At 32.8% G+C, this 12590-nt stretch overlaps 1 protein-coding gene across 1 annotated transcript; it reads left to right on the top strand.

Annotated features, from left to right (window-relative positions):
* Positions 1–1179: 1179 nt before the first annotated feature.
* On the top strand, positions 1180–5397 carry LOC121392832 (P2X purinoceptor 7-like; the record flags this gene model as incomplete). The annotated part of the gene is made up of 4 exons (XM_041523894.1): positions 1180–1251; positions 4722–4886; positions 4947–5075; positions 5235–5397. Coding segments are annotated over 4 exons (529 nt in total), but the record flags the coding sequence as incomplete, so codon positions are not given.
* Positions 5398–12590: the final 7193 nt, after the last annotated feature.

Here is a 12590-nt window from a genome sequence, read left to right on the forward strand (position 1 = left end):
ATGTAGTCAAGGCTCTAAATGAGGCTTATCCCCATATATAGGTGATAATATTTCTTCTTCTGTGGTTTTTTCAGCTTCAAGACTTTTGTAAGTTGGTGGATCTAAAACACAAAGAATGATGTCCATCTTTATTTACATGTTTATTACCTTTGTGACATATTTGTTTTTTTCTCATCACACAAGTCTCTAGAGCAGGTGTCCATTCATCTCCAGTATCACTGCTACTATTACTACAAATTACTATATCGTCTCCTTCTCCTTTTCTAACTTTACTCTTTTTTGGGACTTAACATCTAAACCTACACAATCTTTAGACTTTTTATTACCATACAATAGTGTTATACCTAAAGTTTTCATGTGCTCGATATTCTTTTCAACATTCTGTAGTCTTCTCTTCTCATAGTCACATAATTCTTGCATTACATCTGCCATTTTGAATTCTTCAGAGTAGCTAGTTTCGAGGCCAGAGGTTTGCAAGGGGAGGGAATGTCTGGACAACCCGCACTCAAGTCTGGGCAACTATGAATATCATTATATTTAAAGATCACATGACTTGTGATATATTTGTAATTCTTTTTTTATAACACTCTCAGTCTGCTTGTATCTTAATTAGTTTTATTTTAATTAGATCGTCGTGTGGTCCCTTACAATCACATGACATAAACAAATTTCATTGTTCTTCAAGAAATCAGTTCAGAACACCAACTAAAACAAATTAACAGAAGACCATATTGTTAATAAAAAATACTAGACTCTCTTACTAAAATTTTATTGGTTCTTATCAAAAATAATAATATTTTTTTAATTTAAAAATTAAGAAGGTTCAATCATCATTGTTGAAATCATAGGTTGTAATAGGTTTGCTCTCTTACAAGCTAAATATCTTTCTTTAGCAGACATAGCAGTATCTTTATTTGTTCTTTTAGCAAACAAACATTGTCTTTTCTCCTCTTGACTCTCCTCAACAACACTGGCTACATTTTCAGGAAGATTGTCACTATGATCCACCTTGAGTTGTTTGTCATCATGTTCAGGTGATAAATCTGATGACAGTTCTCTAGATTCTTCATTATCTACTACATTATCTATAACATTGTTTGTAGTGTCTTCTTCTATATCTTGAGTTAATTCTATTGTTTTTATACTTTGTGTTGTCTCCTTTTCTTATTTTTATTTCAGTTTGTTGACAGAGGCAAACATCACCTTCTTTACCACCTCCATCTCTAAATTCTTCACCCATCACTTCATCATGTAACCTTTAGTATCATCTCAACTTTTTGTTTCTGTACCTCTAGCTACTTTTTCACAACCTTCTTCATTATCACAACCTGTGACTTTTTTTACCTGTCATGGTGCAACCCTCTTTACTAATTCAGCTCTTAATTCTGTACCTATCACTTCATCATCACAGTCTTCATAAAACATTCATGTCAAATATCTTGCTAACAAATCTGACAGAGGTAGCAAATAACATTGAACAGATTAATAGGGTTGATGTTGATGCTCTACAAGACACAGTAAATGTAGAGTCTATGTGGGTGCAAAACTATCGAAGACTAATGAACATTTTCTATTATCTAGGGAGTGGTTTGAATGATAGCATTGTGAATTCAGCACAAAGACTTATAGCAATATCTTTTCCTCTTTGCAGTAGTTACAAGATACCAATCTTGGACAAACTCTAGCATTTGATATTCAAAGGTTTCCATTTGTTCAAGTGTTACATACATCATTGGGTGACTATATCTCCACATAATTATGGATATGACCTTGGATTGTTGATATTTACGACAGCTTACCACCAACAATGAGTTCATTACTTCAAAGAGAAATTCTTGAATTGTTTCTTTGCCATCCACTCATAGAGAAATCAATTTCAGGTATATATATATCTTATCTGTTTTTATTCACTAACTTTCATTTTATCTTTATAGATATAGATATTGCCAGTCACAAGTTGGCTCATCTGATTGTGGTCTCTTAGCTCTGGCTTTTGTGTCAGTGATTGCTATGGGAGATGATCCAACATTCAAGCAACATAATGATAGACTACTTACACAGCTGCTTAAATAAAGAAACTTTTTTTCAATTTTCCTACAAGGTATGTTGGTCGAAAAATCTATAAAATCACCAACATTACCTATATACCGCAAAAGTCTGATGCTAGAGATCAAAGATTTAAAGATTATTCAGTGCAGTACATGTTCTGAGTGGTACTACATTGATGATACCTGCATACAAGTCTCGGAAGAGATCATCAAAGATCATCTGTTTGGTTTGTGACAACTAGTACTGTGTGTTAAACTTTCTGTACAATGTTCTAGTTAATTTCAAAAGTGTATTACAGTTTTAAATATACTAGCATTATCAGTCCTCTAATTAAACTTAGACAAAGTGATAATAATGATATCCTAGAATATTATTATAGAATGAAATATAACAAGTTATATTTTTTATAAATTGAAATATATATAGCAAGACATTTATTGTCCTGGGATAAAATATTGCAAACCATTTTTTATATACTAGGATAAATATTGCAAGTCAATTTTTTAATAAATTTTGTGACAAAATTCTACACAATATTTTATCCTAGGATAAAAAATAGTTTGATATATTTTATCTGGTGGAACAAATTTTAGGATAATAGTTGTCATGGCAACACTGCTATCACTAGTTAGAGTTGTTACTTGACTTCACTCACTCCACTAGCTACATTGTCAATGTATTCTATTACTGTGCTCTGGAACTTGGAGATAGTCATCCTGGAACTTTTCTCTATTGTCCAATTAGTGTTGTTGCTATGGTAACTAAATCAAGTGATAATGAATAATGATTAGGAAAAATAATTAATTATTTTTAAGATGAACACAAACCACCATTATGATGAAATTCTTTTCCACATTACTGACATTGGTTAGGTCTATCACCAGTGTGTATACGAAGATGAGTTTAGAGATTACTATTCACACTAAATCCTTTTCCAAAGTACTGACATTGGTAAGGTTTATCACCAGAGTGTATATGAAGATGTCTTTGGAGACTACCATTCTGACTAAATTTTTCACAGTACTCACATTGGTAAGGTTTATCACCAGTTTGTATACAAAGATGTTTGTGGAGATTAGTCTTATCACTACATCTTTTTCCACAGTACTGACACTGGCAAGTTTTATCACAAGTGTGTACACGAAGATGTTTTTGGAGATCACCATTCTGATTAAATCCTTTTCTACAGTAATGACATTGGTAAGATTTATCTCCCATGTGTATACAAAGATGAGTTTGAAGATTACCATTCTGAGTAAATCCTTTTCCACAGTACTGACATTGGTAAGGTTTGTCACCAGTGTGTATACGAAGATGAATCCTCAATGATGACTGACAAGAAAGTTTCTTTCCACAATATTCACACATATTATCTGTATTCTCAACTAGCAGTTTATCATTGGAAATGAGTTCTTTGACAATTATCTAAAAATAGATAGTAAATTTTATTTCTGCCAAAAGAATTACCCTACCTTCTTCAAAACTAGCTGTAATCCCAAGTTCTCTTGCATATTGTTCACCATACCATACATAGAGTTCATTACCAGGATAGATATGCTTGAATGAGCGATAATAGATGTTACCACAATACTGAAAACCTATTAAATTCTGTTCATCTACATTGCGAGCACAGTTAATAAATCGTAACCAATTACTTTGCTTATCTGATCGACCATCAATATAATATGACCTCTCTCCATTATGCTTCACCTAAATAAATTTAAAAAAGTAATCCTTTTTATTATTTTATTACAATACCTCCCACATGTAGCTAGTATCTTCTCCTTCAGTGAGCTAACATTCTCCTTCCTTCAAAAGGACCAAACCTAACTCCACGAGGTATAAACTGTGTAGCAAAAACACCCAGACCATCATTGGGTATCTTAGAAGGTTTAACAGTTAGTTCAGATGGAACAAATACAGTAGTATATTGTAGAGATGCTTCATCATGACCACTAGAAGAATCTAAAGTTAGTAAGGGTCTATGAACAGGACAATCACCATGATGAATTTCTTCACAGTTATTACAATCTAATAATACAAGTTTTATAAGTAACCGTATTGATACTAAACTTACAAAAGATATTCATCTTCATCAGATAGTTTATCTTCTCTGTATTCTTTTTGGTGAATTAATCTCTTTGGATATCGCTCACTAACTGGACATTGAGGTACATCACCACTGTATTAAGAAAAAACATCAGCAATACTGATATAATCTAACTTACACATCTTCAATATCAAATCCTTCAAAGTCTTCATATTCTTCATTATCATCTCCAAATAACTCAAAAAACTCATTAGACAACTTGTAATCAAGGCTCTCAATATAGGTTCCTCCTCTTTTAAGGGAGGGTATCATGAAAAATCAATATTTTTTATGTTTACTTAAAAATAATCATTAGGTGGTATATAGCTCAGAATATTTTTTTTCAGATATTTTCTAGCTACCATTAGCTAGAAAAAAATAGTTGTTTCAGCTATTTTTCCAGGATGTAAAAGGACTTCCTGTTGAGGTTGAAATCGGGTGGGCCCGTTATGTGATGTCATCAAAGGGAGAGAAATAAAGCGTTGCAATGGAAAGAAAGCGACAACTCGATCAGTTTTTCTGGCACCAATGATGCTGACAGCTATACAGCTAGTGAAATAAGACTGTCTTGATCCTTTTCCAGTTGTGAGGGAGAAAATCCAGATCCTATAGAGAGCAGTCATGAAGATACAGGTTCAGAAATCATAGAACCATACAGTTTTGAGCCGATTGCAAGTGGTGAATACTCTTCATCGCACTCTCCAGTGGAATACGAAAGTAAATTCTCCAGGCTTGACAATACAGACTGGTAAGTCTTTCAAATAATAGAAGTATAGTCCTATTTATAGTACTGTTCTGCCTTTTGTAGGTGTCAATGTGGACAATGTGAAGTGATGGCAACAGGCCGTGAATGTGTGTGTTGCTGTGAAATAGACATTGTCAAAGACAAGATGAAACAGAGTAGCAATGAGGTACATTGTATCATAGACCATGAAGGGTTTCAATCTGTGTGCTTAAATGTATGGGTGCTACAGACAGCCTATTTTAGTTACAGGAGTTGTTATGGAGACACTGGAGAAAAATCTGTTCATGAGTAAGTTTGCCCACACATAATATTATTATACATCGCTTCACGTTGCATTCTTATTTCCTGCAGACGTTACCGCTATATGACATACTGCCAGCTAACCAGTTGGTGCTGGGGATGGCTCGGGAAAAGAGTAAGAGTAATTTTACCAAGTTGTGCAGTAAAGAAGATTAGGAACACTTTTCCATCTGATTTTAGTAACTACACAGGTTTCAAATATCCACATTTGTGAAGTTTGTTTGTTATGCATACAATAGTTATTATTATGACAATCCAAATCTACTCTTATGACTTGAAATGGCAGTGTCAGTCTGGCCTTGTGTATTGACTACTTAATGGTGCTAGCTCCTCATCATGTACACTTGCATCCCCTCTACTGCCATCTATACAGAGTTCAAATGTCTTTCTAATTACATTGTTAACATATCCTGCAGTGAAATTATAGTGAACAATTAACACCTTGACAAAGAACAAAGATTATTGGTATTTAGTTAGCATGTCTTACCATATGTTTGGTCTACGGTCACTTTGCAAACAATGTACCTCCCTTTCTTGTATTTGGGAAACACAATGTCAAACTGTTCCTTGCCCTGTTTTGGTTACTGCCTGATCACGATTAGAGTTTTCATTAAAGTGTAGTGATGCCAACTCCAACCTGCAAAATTGTATAATGGGAGGCAATAACAACTATTCTTACAAAAATAACTTGGTAGTAAGCAAAAGAAACCTTAATTCACAAATTAATACACACCTGCAATGCATCCCTTAATAAGAAAAGGCATTTGACTTTGGTGCGAAGTGGATAACCACACTGTGGTAGGCCTCTAAAGATGATGTCTGGTATTCTAGAGACAGACGTGTCAAATCCTTGCACAGAGAGGTGTTTGTCAGCAAAGCATGTTTACACCTTGCTGTGTAAAAGGTCTATACTTGTATAGATGCGCATGGATTAGCAGAAATCTCTCTCTCCCTTTGATGACATCACATAACGGCCCCACCCAATTTCAACCTCAACAGGAAACGTTTGTAGCTTATTGAAAAATAGCTGGAAACAACTATTTTTTTCTAGCTAATGGTAGCCAGAAAAAATCTGAAAAAAAAATATGCTGAGCTATGTATCACCAAAGGATTCTTTTTAAATTAAAAAAAAATATAGTGATTTTTCATGATACCCTCCCTTTAAATTTAAAGGTTTGTAAAATTTATTCTGCTGTAGTTTTTGCTTTTTCAAGACTCTCGAGACTTGATGATCCTACCATTATAAAGAGATAGTACAACATTACATCTGCATCAAATACTTGTTTTCCTATATTACACTGTATTACTACTGGAATAAAACATAAAGAATTAAATCCATATTATATATATATATTATTACCTCTCATGTCTTTTGTTTTTTTTCTTCATCACACAAGTCTCTAGAGCAGGTCTCCATTCATCTCCACTATCACTACTACTATTACTACAATTACTATATCGTCTCCTTCTCCTTTTTCTAATTTTACTCTTCTTTTGGGACTTAACATCTAAACCTACACACAATCTTTATGACTTTTTATTTACCATGCAATATAGTATTTTACCTAAAGTTTTCATGAGTTCAATATTCTTCTCTAGTCTTCTCATCTCACACTCGCATAATTGTTTTGTTACATGTGCCACTCAGACTAGCTGATAAACAAAATAACAGCCACAATTTCCGTTAAAAATACTAGCCCCTCCCACTAAAATTTTATTGGTCTTACCAAAAAAGTAATAATAATTGTTTTTAATTACAAGTTAAGAGGATCATCTGTTGAAATGGTAGGTTGTGATAGTTTTGCTCTTTTACGAAATAAATATCTTTCTTTAGCAGACATAGCAGTATCTTCATTTGTTAGCAAACAAACGTCGTCTTTTCTCCTCTTGATTCTCCTCAACAACACTGGCTACACTTTCATGAAGATTGTCACTATGATCCATCTTGAGTTGTTTGTCATCATGTTCAGGTGATAAATCTGATGACAGTTCTCTAGATTCTTCATTATCTACTACATTATTTATAATATCATTTTGAGTTTCATGCTCTATGTCTTGGAATAATTCTATTGTCTTTATACTTTGTTTGTCCTCTTTTGTTTTTACTTTTACTCAAACTCTACTTTTCTTTTGGGATTTGACATCTAAACCTACACACAATCTTTATGACTTTTTATTGAAAATGCAATAGTATTATACCTAAAGTTTTCATGAGTTCAATATTCTTTTCAACGTTCTTTAATCTTCTCTTCTCATAGTCACATAATTCTTGCATTACATCTGCCATTTTGAACACCTCAGCTCAGACTAGCTGGGTAAAGTTCACCATTGTCAGACTAGCTGATAAACAAGATAACAGCCACTATTTCCGTTAAAAATACTAACGCCTCCCACTAAAATTTATTGGTTCTTACCAAAATACTTTTATTAATAATAATAATTATTTTTAATTAAATATTATGAAGGTTTAATCAGCATCAGTTGAAATTGTAGGTTGTGATAGTTTTTTGCTCTCTTAGGAGCTAAATATCTTTCTTTAGCAGACATACCAGTATCTTCATTTGTTCTTTAGCAAACAAATGTTGTCTTTTCTCCTCTTGACTCTCCTCAACAACACTAGCTATACTTTCATGAAGATTATCACTATGATCCATCTATTCTTGAGTAGTTTGTCATCATGTTCAGGTGATAAATCTGATGACAGTTCTCTAGATGCTTCATTATGCAGGTGTCCATTCATCTCCACTATCACTGCTATTATTACTACAATTACTATATTGTCTCCTTCTCTTTTTTTAACTCTATTCTTGTTTTAATTTGGGCCTTAACATCTAAACCTACACAATCTTTATTACGTCAATAAAAAAGAAACACTGCTATCACTGGTTAGAAGTGTTTACATGACTTCACTTAGTCCACCAGCTACAGTGACAATGTATTCTGTTAAAGGGCTTTGGAACTTTGAGACTACTCACCCTGGAGGTATTTTAACTTCTCTAGATCTGTATTGACCATGTGTAATGTTGTCACTATGGTAACTTAATAAAGCGATAACAATAAGGTTTAGACAAAATAATTAGTTTTTAGATTGAATACAGAGATAGACAACCATTCTGACTAAATCGTTTTCCATTAGTAAGGTTTATCACCAGTGTGTATATGAACATGAGCTTGGAGATGACAGCTTTGACTAAATCCTTTACCACAGTACTGACATTGGTAAGGTTTATCACCAGTGTGTATACGAAGATGAGTTTGGAGATTACAGCTTTGATTAAATCCTTTCCCACAGTACAGACATTGATAAGGTTTATCACCAGTGTGTGTACGAAGATGAGTTTGGAGACTACTGCTTTGATAAAATCCTTTTTGACAGTGCTGACATTGGTAAGGTCTATCACCAGTGTGTATACGAACATGAGTTTGGAGATTACCACTATGGCTAAATCCTTTTCCACAGTACTGACATTGGTAAGGTTTATCACCAGTGTGTGTGCGAAGATGTCTTTGGAGACTACCACTCTCACTAAATCCTTTTCCACAGTACTCACATTGGTAAGGTCTATCACCAGTGTGTATACGAAGATGTCTTTGGAGATCACCACTCGAACAAAATCCTTTTCCACAGTACTGACATTGGTAAGGTTTATTACCAGTATGTATACGAAGATGAGTTTGGAGATTACTATTCACACTAAATCCTTTTCCACAATACTCACATTGGTAAGGTTTATCACCAGTGTGTATACGAAGATGAGTTTGGAGATTACCTTTCTTACTAAATCCTTTTCCACAGTACTCACATTGGTAAGGTTTATCACCAGTGTGTATACGAAGATGAATTTGGAGATTACCATTCTGACTAAATCCTTTTCCACAGTACTGACATTTGTAACGTTTATCACAAGTGTGTATACGAAGATGTTTTTGGAGATCACCATTCCGATTAAATCCTTTTCTACAGTAATGACATTGGTAAGATTTATCACCCATGTGTATAAGAAGATGTTTTCGGAGACTACCATTATGACTAAATCCTTTTCCACAATACTGACATTGGTAAGATTTACCACCAGTGTGTCTACGAAGATGAATCCTCAATGATGACTGACAATAAAATTTCTTTCCACAATGATCACACATATTATCTGGATTCTCAACTAGCAGTTTATCATCAGAAATGACTTCTTTCTTATGATTTCTTCCATTTACATTAAGTTGCTCATGTTTACGAATGTGGTCTTGTAACTGATACAATTCACAAAAACTTTCTTGACATTTTTGACAAGTAAAACATTGAGGATTAGCAGCAAGACAATTAGGATTATGTCGAATATGCAAATCAAAATTAGCTTTCAAAACAAAACTACTTCCACAATTTTTGCAATTATAAAGTTGACAATTATCTAAAAATAAATAGTAAATTTTATTTCTGCCAAAAGAATTACCCTACCTTCTTCAAAACTAGTTATGATCCCAAGTTCTCTCGCATATTGTTCACCATACCATACATAGAGTTCATTACCAGAATAGATATGCTTGAATGAGCGATAATAGATGTTACCATGATACTGAAAAGCTATCAAATTCTGTTCATCTACATTGCGAGCACAGTTAATAAATCGTAACCAATTACTTTGCTTATCTGATCGACCATCAATATAATATGACCTCTTTCCAATACGCTTCACCTAAATAATTTTAAAATGTAATCCTTTTTTATTATTTTATTACAGTACCTCCCACATGTAGCTAGTATCTTCTCCTTTAGTGAGCTCTTCTTTTAACACTCTCCTTCCTTCATAAGGACCAAACCTAACTCCACGAGGTATAAACTGCTTAGCAAAAACACCCAGTCCAGCATTGGGTATCTTAGAAGGTTTAACAGTTAATTCAGATGGAACAAATAAAGTAGTGCATTGTAGAGATGCTTCATCATGACCACTAGAAGGATCTAGAGTTAGTAAGGGTCCATGAACAGGACAGTTACCAAGATGAATTTCCTCACAGTTGTCACAGACTAATAATGAAAGTTGTAGAAGTAACTATATTGATACTAAACTTACAGAGATATTCATCTTCATCAGATAGTTCATCTTCTCTGTATTCTTTTTGGTGACTTAATCTCTTAGGATATCGTTCACTAACTGCACACTGAGGTACATCACCACTGTATTAAGATAAATATATCATCAATATTGATATTATCTAATTTACACATCTTCAATATCAAATCCTTCAAAGTCTTTATATTCTTCATTATTATCATCTCCAAATAACTTGAAAAAACTTATTAGACAACTTGCAATCAAGGCTCTCAAATGAAGGCTCCTCCCCCTCACAGGTTTGTAATATTTCTTCTGTTCTGGTTTTTTCGCTTTAAGGCTCTTGTAACTTAGTGATTTAAACACAAAAGAATGATGTCCATATTTTATTTACAAGTCTATTACCTTTCATGACATTTGTTTTTTTTCTTCATCACACAAGTCTCTAGAGCAGGTCTCCATTCATCTCCACTATCACTGCTACTATTACTACAATTACTATATCGTCTCCTTCTCCTTTTTCTAATTCTACTCTTCTTTTGGGACTTAACATCTAAACATACACACAATCTTTATGACTTTTTATTTACCATGCAATATACCTAAAGTTTTCATGTGCTCAATATTCTTTTCAACATTCTGTAGTCTTCTCTTCTCTGAGTCACATAATTCTTGCATTACATCTGCCATTTTGAATTCATCAGACTAGCTAGTTTCGAGGCAGAGGTTTTGCAAGGGGAGGGAATATCTGGACAACTTGCACTCAAGTCTGGACAACTATGAATATCATTATATTTAAAGATCACATGACTTGTGATAAAATTGTAATCCTTTTTTTATAACACTTTCCAGTCTGCTTGTATCTTAATTAGTTTTATTTTAATTAGATCGTCGTGTGGTCCCTTACAATCACATGACATAAACAATTTCATTGTTCTGCAAGAAATCAAATAACAATTTTAACAGAACACCATATTTTGTTAAAAATACTAGCCCCTCTTACTAAAATTTTATTGGTTCTTATCAAAAATAATAATAATTTTTTAAATTAAAAATTGAGAAGTTTCAATCATCATCTGTTGAAATCGTAGGTTGTAATAGGTTTGCTCTCTTACGAGCTAAATATCTTTCTTTAGCAGACATACCAGTATCTTCATTTGTTCTTTTAGCAAACAAACGTTGTCTTTTATCCTCTTGACTCTCCTCAACAACACTGGCTACATTTTCACAAAGATTATTACTATGATCCACCATGAGTTGTTTTTCATCATGTTCAGGTGATAAATCTGATGACAGTTTTCTAGATTCTTCATTATCTACTACATTATCTATAACATCATTTCGAGTGTTATCCTCATCTTGAGATAATTCTATTGTTTTTATATGCTTTGTTTGTCCTCCTTTTTATTTCACTTTTTGTTGAAAGAGGCAAACATCACCTTCTTTACGACCTCCATCTCTAAATTCCTCACTCATCATCACAGGAAAAATATATTGAATACATTCATTGTTTTTATGTTGAAAATGTATCGGTATTTTGTGTAATTACATTATAATATACCAACAAAAATGTGCCATGTATTTTTTTAGATGTCATATATATACATGATATATTACATATTTTGTACAACAATTGTAACATTGTTGTAATATATACATTATTAATACCACTGGCATTTATACAATGTATATATTACAACTCTTTTTACAACAATTGTAACATTGTTGTAATATATACATTATTAAAACAATTGTTGTTTATACAATTTGTATATTACAATCCTTTTGTCATGATTGTAAAATATTTCATCTATAATATCACTGTATTTATACCATTGTATTAACATTGTAAATTTTCACATTGTGTATTTGTAATTAATTATATAAAACAAAAATCAAACAGTTTATATACATGAATAATATGACTATAATATAATATTGTAAAAAACCCTTGGAAATGACACAATTTTATGTAATATAATCATATTTACAACATATAATAATTCTGCTTAAAAATTTTACAGCATCTACTGGGGTTAATTTAGGGTGTGGTCAATGAGTGAAAAAATAGTATTTGAATGATCTCTAAGGGAAAAAAGGAAATTGGTGAAACAGTTGAATATATACAACAATGATTACTTAGTATTAATCATTACCAGTAGTCTACTCATTCGTGTAATGGTTATTAATTATATTAGATCTCAACTCTTTTTTTGACGTATTTTCCGACGTATCTGGGCGGATTTCAGAACGGACCAGTCAACGGATTGTCCTTCTGGGCCACCATAGATAACAGTCCACTATTTCAATTAAAATACTAACCTCGCTCACTACAATTTAATTGGTTTCTCAAATTTGTTAA

This window comes from Gigantopelta aegis, unplaced genomic scaffold (assembly GCF_016097555.1).
Source record: "Gigantopelta aegis isolate Gae_Host unplaced genomic scaffold, Gae_host_genome ctg4627_pilon_pilon, whole genome shotgun sequence".
NCBI classification, from domain to species: Eukaryota; Metazoa; Mollusca; class Gastropoda; order Neomphalida; family Peltospiridae; genus Gigantopelta; species Gigantopelta aegis.